Below are 19,360 nucleotides of genomic sequence, written 5' to 3'. Positions count from 1 at the left end.
ATTCAAAGTTGAGGAAGTTGTTCGGATTTTTTTTTCCCAAAAAGGGAAAAAGGAGACAACAGTGAGTTTATCCATCCAACTCTGAGGTTGGATGCTGCCAGGACAAGCCTTGGTGCTTCAGAAAGTTGAGCACCATGAATTCTGAGGGCTGCTCAATCCCTCTGGAAATGAAACCTAACATCATCTCTGGTTTGGCACTGTAAGACAAAATGCCCAAATCAAAGGGTGTTATTCTCTGTTTCAGTGACTTCTTGAGTGACTGGAAGCAAGTATGAAACAAACAATGCTACTATCCCCATCTCCAGACCACTGGAAAACCAGAAGATTTAAAGATAAAACACGGTTGTTTTTTTCCCCTCTATAAAATCCATACGAGCTATCATTTTATTTATTTTAAATGAATTATGATTTGTATAATTTCATGACATTAGATATCTGACACACTAATGGTTATCAAGTCACTCTATTATTTTAGGGTTTATTAAAACTGTAGTGGTGGTTAAAGTTAGAGCTGTTGCATGAAGTACATACAAGTGATACTCAGCTTTATTTAAAAAATATGGAACAAATGAACAATTGTTATCCCGTGAAGCACGTTTTACAGTAAATGAAGAGCAATGTAATTTCCATCAGAATTTGGAACTAAGGTAACTAAAAATATTGCTGGTTACAATTCTATTGTAAAAGTGAAAAAACAAGCACCATACTCTTAAATATAAGCATTTTTACATTCATAAAAATTCAAGAGTTTTCATTTTGGTAGAGCGCTTCAAAGAAATACAAGTTTGTAGTTTAAGTTGCATCATAATCATTCTATCTACATTTTAAATGCTGAGCAGCTTATAATACAGAAATAATCACTACAATGTACATATGAACAAAAGGAAAAGTTAAAATGGATATGAACACTAATGTTTTTTAAAATGATGCACACAAAATTATCTTTAAAGATATGTAACACATATTTCATGCTTTACTTTCTGGTAACACAAAAGGAAAAAACCCTCCTCAACATTCAGATCCTTTTATCCTTTCTCCTGACTCCAACTAAACTTGTACTGGTGAAGCTGGAGTTTACCTGGCACAAGGCTCGCTCAATGAAAACATACGAAGACAACAGAATTTGTCCAACTGACAATAAAAATAATGATATATATACATAGTTCTTTGTAATGCATGTCTATGCACAGAAATCCTTTGACTTAGCTAATGGTAAGGAGTTCGATTTCTAAAGTCAAATGAAAAACAGATCAGGAGATGGTAAAGGCATCATGTTTAGCTGTGGAAAGGCCCAACTATTAAAAATGCAGAGGTCCTCAAAACATATACCAGAAAGAACTACTAAAGGTACAGGAAATTAAATACAAAGATCCTACACGATATGAAATACCACCTGCTCTTTCTGTAAAATATGTATTTGCCTAACACTGAGTAATCCCAGTGCTTTCAATGAGCATACTGCAATTTGTACAAACTTCCTGGCAAGTCTAGGAAGAATTAGGGCCAAAGAGCATTAAAAGGTTCTTTCTTTTTTCTTTTTTATATAATCAAGTAACACATGGCAGCCATCATGTGAACTAAATTCCTACTGTACAAAATGCACCTCAGTGTCAAGGGCATCACACCTGATTAAAACGATTGCACAGTCCCACGCAGATTTCCTGCACTGTCACGGATTGTTCAGTTCTCCATATCGCAGGATGCTTACGGCACATCTGATATTGGCACTTATTAAAACCTCCATGAAAACAGTATGCTTTTTATTTCTTAAAAATATGTATGTCTTTGCGTAAATTTTGGGGGAAAGGTGGCTAGACTTTTACATTTATCATCTAATAAAATGTAGAATATATATTTAAGTTTTACCAGGTTTTGCCTCTAAATTCATTGTACCATTTGAAGCTTCTGGATGGCATAGTTAAATTCCTAAGTAAGTACATAAGTAACCCTCTGTCACTACTATTGAGATTTATGACTGATGATTCTCTAACAGCAGGTAATATAAATGGCTTTAACACATGGTGACATAAACATAATATAACAGATTTCAGGAGTCTAACCGGCATTTGTTGTGCAGGAAAAAGCATACTGTTATTAACAGAATAGTTTTATTCAGGATAACAGACAATGACATCTAAGATACCTCATAACATTTCCTATTCCAAAATTAGGACTGGAATACCACAAGAAGATCACGTTAGTTAACGTGAATTATACAGAAATGTTATCTTATCTCTTACCCCTCAGAACAAAAAGATTTATTTGTTCTCCCTTAAATATGCTTTGGCTTACTTTCTTAAATCGAAGGAGATAACAATAATTCCTCTATCTAAAGGCACATCCAGAACGTACCAACGCAAATAAAAGTTTTTGGAGGATTTTTTCTACAAAGGAAGAAAAAACCAATAAGCTACCTCCAATAATAGATATTTTGTATGAACACATACGATTATTATTTGCACAGAACAATTTACAATATCAACAACTATGTTAAAAAATAACAACAACCATTTAATTCCACTGGACTTGTGCTTTCAGCTGCTCTCCCAGCAAATACAGACATAGAGCAAATGCAAGAACAAAATCAGGATTTGTTTCATAGATGGCTCCTGTGTAAGGACTAGCATGGCTGTCCTTCACATGGCCTGCTCCTGCAAAGTCCCACTAAAGCATCTGGAATTTCAAGATGCCATACACAAATGCGTACCAAAATTCGCATAAATATCTTACTTCCGGCTTGTTGTGTTCTTACTCAGCTACTGACTAATAACAACTTTAACTATACACACATATAAATAAGCTTTGTGCAGTTGAAGCAACCGAGAATACCCAATGATTTTCCTTTAATTTCATTTTATATCTCGTTAGTTAAGCGGATAGTTCCTGTGCTGCAGCTGCTCCCATTGCCCGTAGCAACATTTGTACAGGCACATTCTTTTTTTTTAATATAATTAATTTCTTTAACAAGGGGGGAGAAATATTCATACAAATGAAAGGGGAAACTGTCAATACACAAAGTGTTGACACATCCATTAGGTAAATAAGCTGGAAAATTTCTTTTCTGTATCTCCAGAAGCTAGCACCTGCTTTAGTCAGAAGTTTATTGTATTGACAGCATCCCTTCAAAGGAAAATTCCAGTTCAGTATAGAAATTATTTTAATCAGTACATCAAAATCACTATAGGCTAATGTCAGACAGATGCAAACATATAGACAGGCGTGCACACATACATTCTATATGATGGCCTTAGGAGGGAATGGGATCTTCCTTGCACATCACAGAACAGCAGCAGTTTGCATCTTGGGAGCCTGGCTCGCCTGCTCTGCGGCATCAGCAACCATAGAAAAAAGTCAGTCTCTGCTTCCCACACACCGAGATGTGTAAGGAATTTTAAGAGAGCTGTGTTTCACTGTAGGCTTGTAAAGACGTCATGCAAAAGCTTTGCCTGAGCACTGCTGACTCACTGCCACAGCAATGGCATTTTTTGCAGCTGAGGATTTAAGAGTACTGGGCAAGACAGGTTAAGAATGTCCTCTGAAAGTATAACCACTGGAGAAGCCGTGCTCTTGACAGAGTTGCAGCTGATCAGGAACAGCATCAGCTTCTCTATTTCAAAAACTTGTGGGATTGAAACCAACAGAACACACATTCATTTACTCAATTTTTTGGTTACTTATAAATAAAACCTTCGTTTTGACATATCTAAGAACTACTATGTTGGATTCCTTTCAAGAGCCTGGAAAGCCTTAAATTTCTAATATTTCAAACAAGAACTTATAGTTCTTTTGTCATTTTTGGCATAAAAATGGGCCCCAGTAGAGAAGTACAATTAAAATAGCAGATCCAGCTGACATAGACAGCTCTTTCATTCACTGAATACAGGTACTGAAAATTATCAGTAGGTCTAGGAACTACCCTGAGAATTCCTATCCGTTCCTATCAACCAAATATTTACTTAGCATAGTAGCTACTTGTATTAGTCTAATATGAGATTTGAATCTAATGGCATTTGTAAAATGATGATGAATTGTGGAAGGAAGTGGCTATAACTTATGATCAATTCTGGATGGATTCAGATACGTTAAAAAACAGCATCCCATTGCCACCTACCCTATAGTTTCTCCTCATCCTCTGTCCCCCATTCATTTTTAAGGACCACCAGTCGCTAGAACAACGGTCCTTAGGACAACAGCAGTTGCAGTTAGAGGATGTATACGCTGGAACCTCAGTTAAGAGCTAAGTGTTTTACCTGTTGCATGCCTCTTACATTTTCAGATTGCTGCTTCTAATTCTGAGTAGCCAGTAGAGGACACTGGAGCAACAGCACACATCTATCCACTCGCTGCTGCCAGCACTGCAGGACCCTCTCCTCCCAGTTCAAGATGAGAAGAAAGGATCAGGCTGAAAACCTCGGACCTGCTCCACGGTGGGATACCAGCCCATTGCAGGGTTCCCTATCGAGCAGCACTTCTCCTTCTGCCCTTCAACATTTAGGCACACTACTCTCTTACAACAACAGAAGTCATTTTAAGATTAAAAAGCATGAATCTATTGCTGTGAAAAAGAACAGGAGAGAAACAGAAGCAGCTTAATTAGTTTCTTTTTCTTCTTTTTTTTTTTTTTGTGTGTGTGAAATTCCAGCTATTATAAAAAGTAAGGTGCTTTTCACTGTCAACCAACATAGCTCTCGTGGGATCTAAAGTTTTTATACCTAACAACAGAGATTAATACCAATGATTAGTACTGGCAACAGATTGCAGCTCTCCATGACAAAGTCCAAGACAGTTGTTAGTTTAGGGAAGTTATTTTTATAAATACATTCTTGTAAAATAACTTCATATTATGGAACCCTTCATGGGACTTGAGCCTACTACCTGCTGAGAAAAAGTGTTAAAATATCTGGGTGCCTTTGACAGATAACATGACTTTTATGTTGAAAGAACAGTTTCTGTTTTCACTAGTTTTAAAATAATTGTTCACCCAGCACTGTTGGAACAATTTGGTTCTTTACATAAATTAGCATTTGGACAGCCTACCCACATGAATGGATTTGTGGATGTAGGCTTGGCTTATGACAAACTGCTGTGCTAACATATGTTTAATGCTTAGTGAAGCACTGACATAGTGTTTTGACGAGGATTTTTTTCCAAAGCCTGGGCCTCTGTTTTTTTAACCTCCTCTTCCATCTGAAAAGAAGGCTGAGATTTTGTGTATTAATTTTTCTGAGGAGAAGCAATGCATAACAACTAATCTCAGAAATATCAGCTCTGGCACATGATAAAAGAGAAGGAAGTATAGAGGGAATAAATGAGTAGTAAGGAGGAAAACTTGATGACTGCTGTATGTAAGTACCAAATAACGTAGTCAGGGATAAAATCCTGGCCCTTCTGAAATCAAAAGCACAATACTTGTTAAATCACATATGAATGTCACTGTCAATACTGTGACCAGCAGATTATTTCCCAGATGCTTTTGCAGAAAACAGCATAGGTCCTCTTGGGAGTATTATTTTATACACACAGCATCTCTGAAAGGAAAGGAATTCACATAAGTAGAAATCTTGAATACTATTTAGAGGGACTAAAAGCCTTTGAAGTATCCTTACTGTCGGAGTTCTCCATGACTACTGATTAGTAAAGGCAGGCAATTATTTCTTTTTATATAAATACATGATCCTCTACTTTTTGCAAAGTATCAGATCTGTACAATTACCATTTGTTTTGCAAATACTTTCCAGGCCTGTCTGCAGTTTATCTGCCGTGAGAGTTACTTCTGTAGAAAGAAGAAAGCTATTACGTTGTGACCAAAACACGTAACAGAGATAAGGAGAAGGCACAGAAGGCACTTGTGTTCACAATGTAGTGTCAAATATTCAGAACTTCTTGCAGGCAGTTTTAAAATTCTTCATATTTTGTGATTGCCAGTGATTTTGGATGAAAGTTCAAACAATGCATCCAAATTTTTGCTTGCCAAAATTTGTTTGTTTTTTAGTTTAAATATTAATCTCCATGCTGTCAGTTCTGAAATGATGAAGATGGATTAGCAGCTTGTCCAAAATATCACCCAGGCCTTGTAGTAAACACTTTCAAGAGGCACAATGTTGGCAGAAAGCTTTTGAAATTTCAGTTCACAAGTAAAATGTCAAAGGTTTAAAAGACTGGTATGTTTGCATAGATTAACATTCACTTGTCCTCTCATGTGCAAGAAACTGATCACTTTCATTTGCATTTTCAGGTTCATCTACTTCTTCCACAGGGTTCTTTTCTTGCAACCCACTATTTTCTGAACAAGAATCATCATCTCCATTGCTACGATGACCTTCAAGACTATGTCTGATGCCATAAGCAAAGTAAATGAGGAAGCCTTCCAAAAGGGAAAAAAAAAAAAGTTAATAGGGTTTTCAGGCAAGTAGTGCATTAAAAAGTAGTTGGTTATTACTCTCTGGCTGAACATATTTTCCAAAACAAGTTTCTTCTTCAGGTATCTGAATCAGAGCTCATGCTTCAGGTCTTCCCTGTTTCTATGGAAATTCCAGTGTATCATTTTTGCGTAATTAAATGCTCTAATAGGTGATGGAAACTACTGGCTCTAATTTATGTCTAGATGGAATTAATACAATTTTCCATATCTTAAAGGAGAATGACTGATATACTGGGAAGAAACCTGTTACAAATACCCCTTCTGAGGCATGCTCTTGTTTTGATCGGGGATGTCAGCTGACTTTTATTAAAACACAGACTTTTTTTCACATATTTAAGGGAAGAGAATCAAGTGTTCTAAGATGGGATTCATGAGTCCTAACGTAAGAGGTGACTGAAATGAACAAAAGTACCTACCAAGTGCCATCCAGAAGCTAAACCTGGTCCAAGTGTCTCCACTTAATTGTACCATCAAGTAAATATTTACCAGGATACTGAATGATGGCAAAAATGGCAATAGTGGAACCTAAAAGGAAATATTTAATATGTTTTTATTACATATAATTTCTTGCGTGTCACACTTCAGTTATACAACACAAACTAGAGGTGACACATCTAATTACTAAAAAAGACTTTTTTTTTTTATTGGAATATATTCTTTTTCACTCAGTTTAACCACCAGTTTCTACATATCTTAAACTTCTAAAATATGTTATGTTTAATATATATTCTCTAAGGCTGTGTAGAAAAACACAGTTTATGCTGAACATGTACTAATGAATTACTGTATCTACAGCTGAAAAATATTATATATTTTTATATATCCCTTCTTTCTGAAATGCCCACCCAATTCCACCAGATTCCTTGAACTTCATCACTACACTTCATTATCTCCATTAAATACTCCATTAAATAACTGATCTTAGAACATAAGTGAAAGCTCAAAATGAAAGGATTATGCTCTGGGAGGTACAAACTGTATCGTGGTCCAAAGCATTGCACACAACACAGACAAGTGACTGTACACTGATCTGTTTCTGAATTGTTTTCCAGTTTCTAAGTGCTTAAATTGAGGTCTAAAACTACTTGGGTCTCAGCAAGGTGCATTTTGAGGGTGCACCTAAAGGAATAGGCGTTGCCTATTGTAACGCTACAGGCTTGGGGGGGAGTGGCTGGAGAGCTGTCTGGCAGAAAAGGACCTGGGGGTGTTGGTTGACAGCCGCCTGAACATAAGCCAGCAGTGTGCTCAGGTGGCCAAGAGGGCCAATGGCATCCTGGCCTGTATCAAGAATAGTGTGGCCAGCAGGACCAGGGAGGTGATAGTGCCCCTGTACTCGGCATTGGTGAGGCCCCACCTTGAGTACTGTGTTCAGTTTTGGGCCCCTCACTGCAAGGGCGGACTTTGGGCTGTTCAGGAGTCTGGTTAACAGAGTCCCTTGGGAGGCAGTCCTGAAAGGCAAAGGAGTCCAGGAAGGCTGGACATTATTCAAGGAGGAAATCTCAAAGGCGCAGGAGCAGGCCATCCCCATGTGCCGCAAGTCGAGCAGGCAGAGGAGAAGACCGGCCTGGCTGGACGGAGAGCTTTGGTTAGAACTCAGGAAAAAAGGAAGAGCTTACCACCTTTGGAAGAAGGGGCAGGCGACTCAGGGGGATTACAAGGATGTTGTGAGGATATGCAGGGAGAAGATCAGAAAGGCGAAGGCGCAGCTGGAACTTAAACTGGCCACTGCCGTTAACGACAACAAAAAAAGTTTTTATGAATATATCAGTGACAAAAGGAGGGCCAGGGAGAATCTCCCTCCTTTGTTGGATGCAGAAGGTAACCTTGCCACGAAGGATGAGGAGAAGGCAGAGGTACTTAATGCCTTCTTTGCCTCAGTCTTTAATAGTCAAGCTAGTCATCCTCGGGTTTTTCAGGCCCCTGAGCTGGGAGATGGAGATAGGATGCAGAGTGAAGTCCCAGTTGTTGAAGAGGTGGCAGTCACTGACCTGCTCCTCCACCTGGATGCGCACAAGTCCATGGGCCCAGATGGGATCCACCTGAGGATACTGAGGGAGCTGGCAGAGGAGCTGGCCAAGCCACTCTCCATCATTTATCAACAGTCCTGGTCAACCAGGGACGTCCCAGATGACTGGAAGCTAGCAAATGTGATGCCCCTCTACAAGAAGGGTTGGAAGGAGGACCCAGGGAACTACAGGCCTGTCAGCCTGACCTCGGTGCCGGGGAAGGTCATGGAACAAATCATCCTGAGTGCCATTATGCAGCAAGTGCGGGACAACTGGGGGATCAGGCTCAGCCAGCACGGGTTTATGAAAGGGAGATCCTGTTTCACTAACCTGGTCTCCTTCTATGACAAGGTGACCCGCTTAGTGGATGAGGGGAAGGCTGTGGATGTTGTCTACTTGGACTTTAGTACGGCCTTTGACACAGCATTCTCCTGGAGAAGCTGGCTGCTCACGGCTTGGATGGGTGCACTCTGCGCTGGGTTAAAAACTGGGTGGATGGCCAAGCCCAGAGAGTGGTGGTGAATGGAATCAAATCCAGTTGGCGGCCTGTCACGAGTGGTGTTCCCCAGGGCTCAGTACTGGGGCCGGTCCTGTTCAACATCTTCATTGATGATCTGGATGAGGGGATTGAGTGCACCCTCAGTAAGTTTGCAGGTGACACCAAGTTGGGTGGGAGTGTCAGTCTGCTGGAGGATAGGAAGGCCCTGCAGAGGGACCTGGACAGGCTGGATCATTGGGCCAGGGCCAACTGTATGAGGTTCAACAAGGCTAAGTGCTGGGTCCTGCACTTGGGTCACAACAACCCCATGCAACGCTACAGGCTTGGGGGGGAGTGGCTGGAGAGCTGTCTGGCAGAAAAGGACCTGGGGGTGTTGGTTGACAGCCACCTGAACATGAGCCAGCGGTGTGCTCAGGTGGCCAAGAGGGCTAATGGCATCCTGGCCTGTATCAAGAATAGTGTGGCCAGCAGGACCAGGGAGGTGATAGTGCCCCTGTACTCGGCACTGGTGAGGCCGCACCTCGAGTACTGTGTTCAGTTTTGGGCCCCTCCCTACAAGAAGGACATCGAGGTGCTGGAGCGTGTCCAGAGAAGGGCAATGAAGCTGGTGAAGGGTCTAGAGCACAAGTCTTATGAGGAGCAGCTGAGGGAGCTGGGGTTGTTTAGTCTGGAGAACAGGAGGCCTAGGGGAGACCTTCTTGCTCTCTACAGCTACCTGAAAGGAGGTTGTAGCGAGGTGGGGATAGGTCTCTTCTCCCTAGTAATGAGTGACAGGATGAGAGGAAACGGCCTCAAGCTGCGCCAGGGGAAGTTTAGGTTAGATATTAGGAAAAACTTCTTCACTGAGAGGGTGGTCAAGCATTGGAACAGGCTGCCCAGGTAAGTGGTTGAGTCTCCATCCCTGGAGGTATTTAAAGAACAGATAGATGTCGTGCTCGAGGACATGGTATAGTGACGGACTTGGCAGTGATAGGTTAACGGTTGGACTCGATGATCTTAAGGGTCTTTTCCAACCTTAACGATTCTATGATTCTATGAATACCTAGAAAATCTGTGTTGCCAGATACACTAGCTGTAATAGCAGCTGTTCACACCAACATCAGTGGTAGAGCCGTTTTCTGCAGCCATGCTCCTATGCATGTCACACATTCAATCTGTGGGCAATGAAACCCTTTCTCTAGTCCTGAGAAGATCTGGACTGGACTGCCCATGCCGATGATTCAGCCGTGAGCGCCTGCTACCCTTACCTTCACCAAAAAACCTGCAATAGTGGCAGTGCAGTAATGAAAGACTGCCTGAAAAAGGACCCTCTCTCTCTCTCTCTTTGCCCCTCTCCTACTTGTTAGAATCCATCCAAACCTCTCATTAGAGAATAACATAGAGAATATATTATTCACCATAAAGGCCACTTTCTGCTGGTTCTGAGGCTGCCTTTGGATGAGGAGAATGGTAACTATGAAGAACGCCACCAACACAGCAAGAAGGCCAATACTCCAGGGCTCCAAGTTAGCAATGAAATGAATCCCGTAAGTAGTGAGGACACTCAAGCCACAAACCAGGAAAGCTGTGTGAAAAACAAAATTATGGAAATGGGAAAGAGGTCACTTAATCTCTGCATTGAAGAGGACATGACGTTTAAGAAGAATGATAGCAGGCCTTCAGTATGAAATGTTATCATGAAAATGTTTAATTAAAGGGAAATATATTAGACTACAGATTAGATCCATCAAGAAGTATAAAAGCATTCTGCAGAATGACACATTAATTATGACTGAAAGAAGGCGTGTTATCACTGGGGTTTTAATTTTGTCTTTAATAAAATTCCATTATTTATGTTAATGCATTATATGAGTTTGGACAGCTGAATACTTACCTAAGAGACCCACTAAAAAGTTAACGGTAGTTGCAGTCTGCTTGGTAGGTAAACTGGATGGATTAATCAGGGCCTGAAGACTGAAGTGATTCTCTTGTATCATATTTATCTGTGATTCGCTTACTGCAGATTCCCTTTCAGATGCAGCCAAAGCTGCTTTTTCTGGAGAATACTTTGGTTGCTCATAGGTTAAACTGGGTTGGTACCTATGCATAAAACAAACAGGATAATAAAAAAATTAAGCTTACTTTGGGATTTGAAGCAATATGACTCTAGGAATGTATTTAAATACTAAATTCTTTGCAGTAGAGATTTAGAATTTCCCAATTTATAACTGCACTGCAACAGCATATATTGTTAGTCACTATCATATATAAACAAACTATGGCAACTCACTTTTTTGCTGGGTTTGTTTGGGGATTTTGGGGGCAGTTTTTTAAGCTATGTGAATGTGCCAATGGGTCAGATAAATGATCAGACTTGTACAAAAAGAGAGGACAGGGTCTGGTGGTCAATGGCAGGGAAAGGGTAGGGGAACTTCTTTCAGCAGTGGCAAGTTCATTCTGCCTTGCTTTCCGTACTGTAAGAGGCCTACTAACTGGCATAAACTGAAATTTTACATCTGCTTTGTTGAACTTGTGTTGAAAGTGTATTTTTAAAAATACGTATGTTAAATAAGTCACTATGGGATAAAACAGTCTTCTCTTTTAAGGTGTGAATTATTGCAATATTGAATTTGACCTGAATTTAAGCTGTTGTACTTTTCAAAGTTAATTACTTAGCCTTAAGTAATAAAGACTTTTCAAGTTAAAAAGAGCAATACATAATAAAGTGAGCTGTACCTACCAATATATCAATATTATTCTGGAGCTTTACAGAACAGATACCAGAGTTTTACTGACAAGTATTTATAATCTCACTCATTGAGCAAGAATATCTGTACTCTCTTCTAGGCCTACCACATCTTGAAACGCTTGTCTGGCCTTACATTTCTGACTAGGGTAATACAAAGCCATTATCTGAACTTGTTTATCCTATGAACTACCTAGAACATCTACACCTTTCACATATAGCCCCCACAATGTAATAGGCCTGATGTACACCATAGATTGTATTCATATCAAAATACCATTCATTGCATTTTGGACACAAGCTTACATCTCGTACATTTGGGACTAATGCTTGCACCAAGACATCTGGAAAATAAAAGGTGTCTAGATTTCACATGAAGCTTTGACTTGACTAACTGCTATACTGATACAAGAATATATCAGTGTTTTCTCTGATGGGTCACTGTTTCTTAGTAATTAAATGCATACAGCTAATTTTTAAACATTTAGTTATCTAGCAAAAAACATACACTGTAAATGTCACTTCTGTTTATATACTGGCCAACACAACACACCAGAATGGAAAGGGTGGTTTTGACTCACCTAAGAATGAGGACACAGGTTGCCACAAGTGAATAAGCAAGAAGTGTACCAATAGACATCATATCCACTAAAGCCTTTAGGTCAAACATAAATGCCATTATAGCTTAAAAAAAAAAAAAAAAAAAAAAGAAAAGAAAAGAAAACGCAAGATTTGTATGGGGCTGACATATTAAGAGCTAAGATTTTAAAATCTGCCTGCAGTGTAACTTTACATTGTTTTACTGACAGCAATATGAGTGAAATCATGGCAATCCTTAAAGACGCATTTTTGAAGTCATCGCCAACATTCCCAAACCCAGTTCCCTACAGCTGGGAATCTCATTCATATAGGTATGCACTGATGAGCTTACGGTCATGCTGCATAATCAAGCGATTCGTATTGGACTTACTTGGACATAAGTGTTGCACATATGGCTTGTTGAATTTGGGCCACATTAAAAATACATTTTTATAGAATAAGGTTCAGATCCTGCAACAGAATCTCACCAAAGCTGAGAAGATGGCTCCCACTGCAAAAGTGGGGAACAATGATCCGACCCAGTAAGGCACCGCTATGTAAAATTTCTGCAGAGCTGAGAAAGAGCCCTATGTAAAAAGAACTTTCAGGAGTTGTCTTGAATAAAATAGTTTTGTGTGTTTTTTTTAAATTGATTATCTTACTAAAAAAAAGTTAAGTTCAAGTGGCCTTCAAGAAAGGCCAGCAAAATCTCACAAGAATTAATAATCTTAAGACCACTGAAATCAGAGGCAGAAACTTCCATGATACTGAGAGTAATTATGGCAGTCTTCGTGTTTATAAAAGCTAGTGCCACATTCTTTTGGAGATTCTGGAACGTCTTTTTTTGTCTATGCTGTTTGCACACAGACACACATAGCTCATAAAGAAATTAGCACAAGCCATCACTAAATGAGAGGATAATGCTAATTGATTTGAAATATATGTGGTCAAAGAACCTCTTAAAATATTTGTATTTTATTAACAGTATCGAGATGCAGAAAGAATCTAACAATATTTAATCTTTTGAATCACCAGTAATCTCAACATCAAAAGAAACTATTAAACATAGCCTTTATATGCACACACAATTTTTTCTATATTCAGAAATACTTATATGTAATATTTGTTATGTGTTTGTTAATATAATTGTAGACAGCTGTATAAGTGCACAAACACACACACACATTCCCCTGGTTTTTGATCCTGAAGGAGAAAGCAAAATGTGATTTTCTGAAAACAAGACTGCTGCGTTACAGAAGTTTTATTTCATCTGCATGTCTCCTTTTCCAATGAAGGAAGGAAGACCATCCTATTTTCTTTAATGACAGTGGATGTTCCTAAATCTAATAAGTCATTTACGGAGTAGATTTCTGAATACCTCGCTGCTTTGCATGCTCAAAAGAGCATAGGTAAGCAAAGCTGAGGGAGAGCAGAACCTACTATAACCTCATGTACAGTAGCTATATTTAATTTTTAATCCTAGCTTCAAAAGGCTACTTTGTAGCCCAGAATATTCTGTTACATTAGAACCAAACTGAAAAATGCCTGTAAGTTTCCGACTAAGAGGAAAAAAGACACAGTATTGCTTTTCCACCTCTCTTAATTCCACTCCAATTGTAAGAAACAAAGGTAGATAAATTTATGGTGAAGAAAACTTGGACTGACACCAAAATATTTTGCTATGTGGAGAGTTTCACAATCGCAGTTACCACATGTGAAAAGGTAAGCCACAGTAATAACATGTGACAATTGCCTCAGCTGTAGGCTTGACCTGGTAACTTTAATTAAGAGGCCAAACATCTAATCTCCTTAACATTTCTTAAAGCTATGAAACTATCCATGCTACAAATGAATAGAAAAGTCAGATAACATAAACTGTTGCATACATGTGTAACTATTCTGGCAAAACTATTTATGACCACAAGTTACCAAATACGCATCTTTTTAAAAACAGAAGAAGAAATTACTCCTTCTCCAGCAGTAGATAAAGCTGTCTTCAGGTGAGTTGCTGACACACCAAATTCCCCAAACTGTCTAAAAGCAGTCCAAGTGAGGGCTGCTGCATAGCTATAGTCAGGGCTGCATAACTATATCAACCAGTTTACCAGCCGGGTAATACGGTTTTCTTTCCCTTCATCATGAGTGTGATCTCAGAGAAGGACGTTCATTTCATCCCACATAACTGTGCTTCCAAATTATCACAGGGGGATATGTCGATATTATAAATTCAAATAAACAAAGTCAAAACAATAAAAGTAATTCTAAGCAATTTATTTGTATTCTGACCAAAGAAAAGGGAACTGATAAGAATGCTTCATGTGGGAACTATCCAGACAATGACTGTGCCTTCCCACATTACTGCCAAGTGCACGGCACGAGCAGTTCCATTCTGGTGGCATCCAAGGATGACCCTGACTATAAATAATAATATTTTAGTCTCAGTTCTGAACCTCTTACTTGATATCAATTTTAGCCAGGGTTGCTAAATGTTATAAGGCATGTATTTCATATTTGAATTACTTTTAAGACTTATTTATTTGTGTTTGAGTTAAATACTTCTAGAGCTTCCAGTTTTCCTGGGTAATTAGACATCCCACTGAAATGACAATGCAATTTGGGCAGAGCTACGTGTACCTCTGCAAGAAGTATGGACAAAAGTGAAACAGTTGTATGTTAAAAATTTCTCTTTGTGAGACATTAAGGGTTGGCAACAGCTCCGAAAATGCTGCTTTGCTAAAATATATGTGGGCACGTATGTGCATACATATATGTGCATACACACATAACCCCCCAACACGTATACATACCCCTCAACCACAATTTGGTAACCCTATACAAAAACAGAATCCTTTTTCTTTAGAAGAAAATTTAAAAATCTTTGTATTTTACACAAAAGTTGATCCTGCTGCAAATATAGAATTTTTTTCTCATGTCTCGTAATAAAAAATGTGACAGTTATTTCCCCCCTTAAAGATGTGATAAGTATATAGGTGTACATCAGACAAGGAAAGCCCATAAGTAGAGCATCAGGCTAAGGGACCTGGATTAAGTAACAAGCTTATTCACAATACAAGAGGCCAATATTAAAAAAAAAAAAAAATCGTTTTTAATTCTGTGACATTAAGGACAACACCACCACCATGATTAGCATGATCTGGAGTTCTTACACCCTTTGATTACTCGGTAATTTTATTCCCATTGTACATGCAAGGGAAGTTAACAAGCAGCCCTTTTCAAAAATATAAAGTACCATGCACGTGCACAGAGTGTTTAAATCTCAGTTTTAAGTAACACGGGCTTTGAGAGCTTACCAGAGATGACCCCTGCTGTCAAGGTGGCATAAACTGGTGCCTGCCTCTTACTCACTTTGGCAAGAAAACTAAAGAGTAAACCATCGCGTGCCATGGCAAACAGAATTCGGGGCAAAGGGAACATAGAGCCGAGAAGACTAGAACAGAAAAATGTATAGTTCAAATACAGGTTATTAAAAGCACAATGCTTTACTGGTAAACCCAACTACACAAAAAGAAAGCTTGGAAGAGTTAATGGGTTTAGGTTTAGTTTTGGTTTAGGCTCTGTGTTGCTGCTCTTCGGTTTTTGTTTGGTTGACTGATGTTCTTGGTTTTGGATTGTTGTTTATTTTGAACCTAGGCTTTGAAAGCACTTGAGATTAACCAACAAATACAAAATCTGTAGTAGAGAAAAGTTTTACTGGTAGCCTACTTCACCTGGCAACAATCAGATTTGATCATTTCAGTTCAAAGCAAATCAAAGCTGCACAAGAGTGGTTTATTTCCATCTATGCAATGTGTTTAGCAGTGCACCTTTCTTTACAAGGATCAACTCTTAGTCTCACCTGCTACTGCACCAGACGATAGAGTAGCAACTAGTGGGGTCTTCGTTTTGGAACTGATTTGAGCTAGACATTTGAAAAGCAACCCATCCTTCGCCATAGCATAGATTACACGTGGCATTGGGAAAATGGATCCAAGAAGACTGAGTAAAAAGCAAACACATGCAACATGGCAAACACAGTTCATGCAGAGTTGTATCATGGACAAGATAAACAATGTTAATTAATGGCATGTATAGAAACAAAATTTATGATTGTAAGACAAAACCAGAAAGCCCCATAGCCCAAGATACTACAGATCAGACACAAATAGAAATTTCTTTTTCTCTGTAAAGTTGATTACTTTTTTTTTTTTTTAATTAATTTAGGTAATGGAATTGCTTCATCAGAGGAATTCAGATTAGCAAAATAACTCTTGCCATCACTGTAGTTCTTGGGTATTAGTGGACCAGGAACACGTTCCAGGTCACACTAACTATGCAATTAAGCTTTAGTATTCCTGGAGAAAGTCTGTCAGTCAGCAGCAGCAAATTAATAAGCATTAGCAGCATCTCTTACACTCTACATTTCCATGTGAGGCTGCTGATTAACAGTAATTCAAAGTAAGCACCATACAGTTATTCTTGGGCACATTATTTCTTTCAATTTAAGCACCTTTAGCCAAGCTTCATTAAGACTGTTTCTTTTTTTTGGAAGAAGTAAAGCTAATTAATTTAGATTTGTTATTAGCAGAACACAGAAAGCTTTTAAACTGTTGATAACTCGAAGCTCTTTTTAAACATGTTTCTTAAATTAGGTGGTTTCTTTCCCTCAAAGCGAAATAATTGTAATTAAGAAAACCAAAAACATTGAAAGGACAAAAGGCAAAATCATAGCCAGTATAACCTCTGCAGCAAGCACACTAGTTTTTAACCAGGTGAATGGTTGCCTTTCTTACTTTAGGGAATCAATTATATCACTTACAGAAGGAACAGCTTTTACATACCACAGATGCTAAGTACCTCCAGTAATGCTCATGAGACACAAGCATTAAGGTTAGACACACGAGATAAGTTTCATTGCACATGAACTGATTTTGATGTATGAATGTCCCTTCCAAAAACAAATGTTTCCTAAATCAGAGTGACAATCGATTTTTCAAATAAGAATACTGTTGAAATCCACTGCCAAATTTTTTGCTATTGTGGCTTTGTAAAATTTATTTATCCTACCCCCGACATTCACGTAAATAACAGAAATATTAACAAACATCTTTACCCTGAGGAAACAAGTTCACAACATAACATAGTAAGAGGTAACTATATGGACCAAAAGCAATGATCCCAACTTTTTTTCTTAATTATACCTCTATACTGAGGAATATGAAATACAATTTCCTTTGTTTTGTTCTAAACTGACATCAGTCAACAGACTGAAAGATTAACCTCTCCATATGAGTAAATATAATTCCTCAGAATACACTGGAATAAGAGACCAGCAGTTCAAATTTCTGAAAAAGTGTTTTACCATCTCAGTTAATTTTGTTTTCCAGTATTAATTTCTTTAAGCTAGTTTCTGCTTACTTATCACTTTTACTATTTATCAATATAGAGGAAAAATTCAGTAAAACCCTCCAAAATGAGGGGACCGTGGCAACTAGATAGAAAATAACTATAACCCCAGAATGAACTGCATAACTATGCCATTCCTCAGTCAGCCCTACAATTCTTTTACCATCATTCTGGAACTACTTCCGTTTTCTATCCCCTACTACATCAAAATATTCCTTTCCTTTAAATCGCTGTCCACAGTCAGCATGCTCATCATCTTCAGGCTAATGCTTACAGGGTTATCGCAGAATACTGTTAGCATTAGTGCTTAAACAGGCACGTCATTTTCCTTTGTGGAAAGGCAGCCAGTATTCTTACCAATGAAGCTCACGTAAATGACTTCTTACCTACATAAACTCATGTAGAAGATTGGCATCAGTATTTTTCGATCCCTAAATTCAAGTATCGAGCAATGTTCTATTCTATGAAAGTGTTGATTCCACATTACAATTGGGGTGTAATATATATGAACACATACTAATATATCTCATGCCCTCCCTGATCTTTTTAATCAAAATAACACGTTGAGTTAAGGTTACATCCACAGTTTCACAGAGAGGAATGAATTATCATATTTTCAAAACTATAATCTACATCTCAAATACCCACACAGAAACCACAGGAAGGGATGATGCCAGAAGACAGAATGGCTACTGGAGGAAAACAGAGACAGGCAACGAAGATGAGGAGGGGAGCTAATTAATCATCTCTTCAATTTTGCCTGCAAATACACAGAGCCCATAAAGCTGCCGAGTCACTAGAGGTGGACAACGAGAAAGGACAAGATGGGTGAGGTTTATTTTATCAGTTAATGAAGATAAATTGCAGGTCACATGTCTGAAAATACATATTTTAATAAAGAACTTCTGGGTAAGAAGCCAAAGAGGTAGAGTTCAATAACAGTACAGTTTAAAAAAGGAACTGAAATTAATCCACCTACTGTGAACAAGACCTGCTTAAATCTAAAACATGCTTATAATACTTGTTGCTAATCCTTTGCATAAACGGAGCCTTCAAAATGAACACATGAACATATATTTAAATGTCACATATTATCCATCAGCTTTTCCCAATAAAATTAGTATTTCAATGTCTTTACCTTGTGGACAAAGCACAGAGGGATCCCACTGCTACAACATATTTCGCAGGACCCCATCCAACATATTCAAATGCTACTGGCAGAGGACTTTTCTCATCTAGTAGATAGTATGGCATCATAAGTGTCAGTGCAGCTGAAACCCCAAAATAGGCCATGAAGCAGACAAGCAGGGATGCCACAATTCCTATGGGTATGGCTTTCTGAGGATTCTTGACCTCTTCTCCTGAATAAAGGAAAAAAAAAACGCCCCACCAAAAATTCTTACTCATTTCCACCTTCACCTTTAAAAGATAACATCAAAGACAAAGCATTTGTTAATCTAAGCCACGGGAATCATATTCGTAATAGAAGTTTTAAAAATCTGTATAAAATAAGCTTAGTGACACAGAACAAAACTCAGTATTTTCTTGCCAGAAACAGCATTAAAAAATCGAGGTAAACTAAAGAACATAAAATACATTCTATATTTAGAGTACTCAAAGTCCATCATTTCTAGTTATATACCTACAATTTATAAGTTCAATGTACTCATTCCCTACCAGCCATATACAAGGCAGCCTTTAGGAGAGATACCTCACCTCAGGAAATT

At 38.5% G+C, this 19,360-nt stretch overlaps 1 protein-coding gene across 3 annotated transcripts in view; it reads right to left on the bottom strand.

Annotated features, from left to right (window-relative positions):
- Positions 1-458: 458 nt before the first annotated feature.
- The window catches only part of SLC7A2 (solute carrier family 7 member 2), a 61,261-nt gene continuing 42,359 nt past the window's right edge, over positions 459-19,360 (bottom strand). For 2 of the 3 annotated variants that reach the window (XM_087736192.1, XM_087736194.1), the window contains exons 6-12: positions 18,772-18,994; positions 16,087-16,226; positions 12,233-12,335; positions 10,800-11,005; positions 10,324-10,490; positions 6,838-6,946; positions 459-6,364 (exon numbers count right to left, since the gene is read on the bottom strand). In XM_087736192.1, coding sequence (XP_087592318.1) covers positions 6,177-6,364; positions 6,838-6,946; positions 10,324-10,490; positions 10,800-11,005; positions 12,233-12,335; positions 16,087-16,226; positions 18,772-18,994 — 1,136 coding nt within the window. In that variant the 3' untranslated portion in view covers positions 459-6,176. Of the gene's footprint in view, positions 6,365-6,837; positions 6,947-10,323; positions 10,491-10,799; positions 11,006-12,232; positions 12,336-15,541; positions 15,679-16,086; positions 16,227-18,771; positions 18,995-19,360 lie in introns of all 3 variants that reach the window. The other variant, XM_087736193.1, reaches the window with a different exon arrangement.

Source organism: Nipponia nippon, unplaced genomic scaffold, assembly GCF_047370975.1.
Source record: "Nipponia nippon isolate SJK-2023a ecotype South Korea unplaced genomic scaffold, ASM4737097v1 scaffold_6, whole genome shotgun sequence".
Classification (NCBI taxonomy): domain Eukaryota; kingdom Metazoa; phylum Chordata; class Aves; order Pelecaniformes; family Threskiornithidae; genus Nipponia; species Nipponia nippon.
Note: the sequence above shows the minus strand (reverse complement) of the source record. Positions and strands in the feature narration are given on the sequence as shown.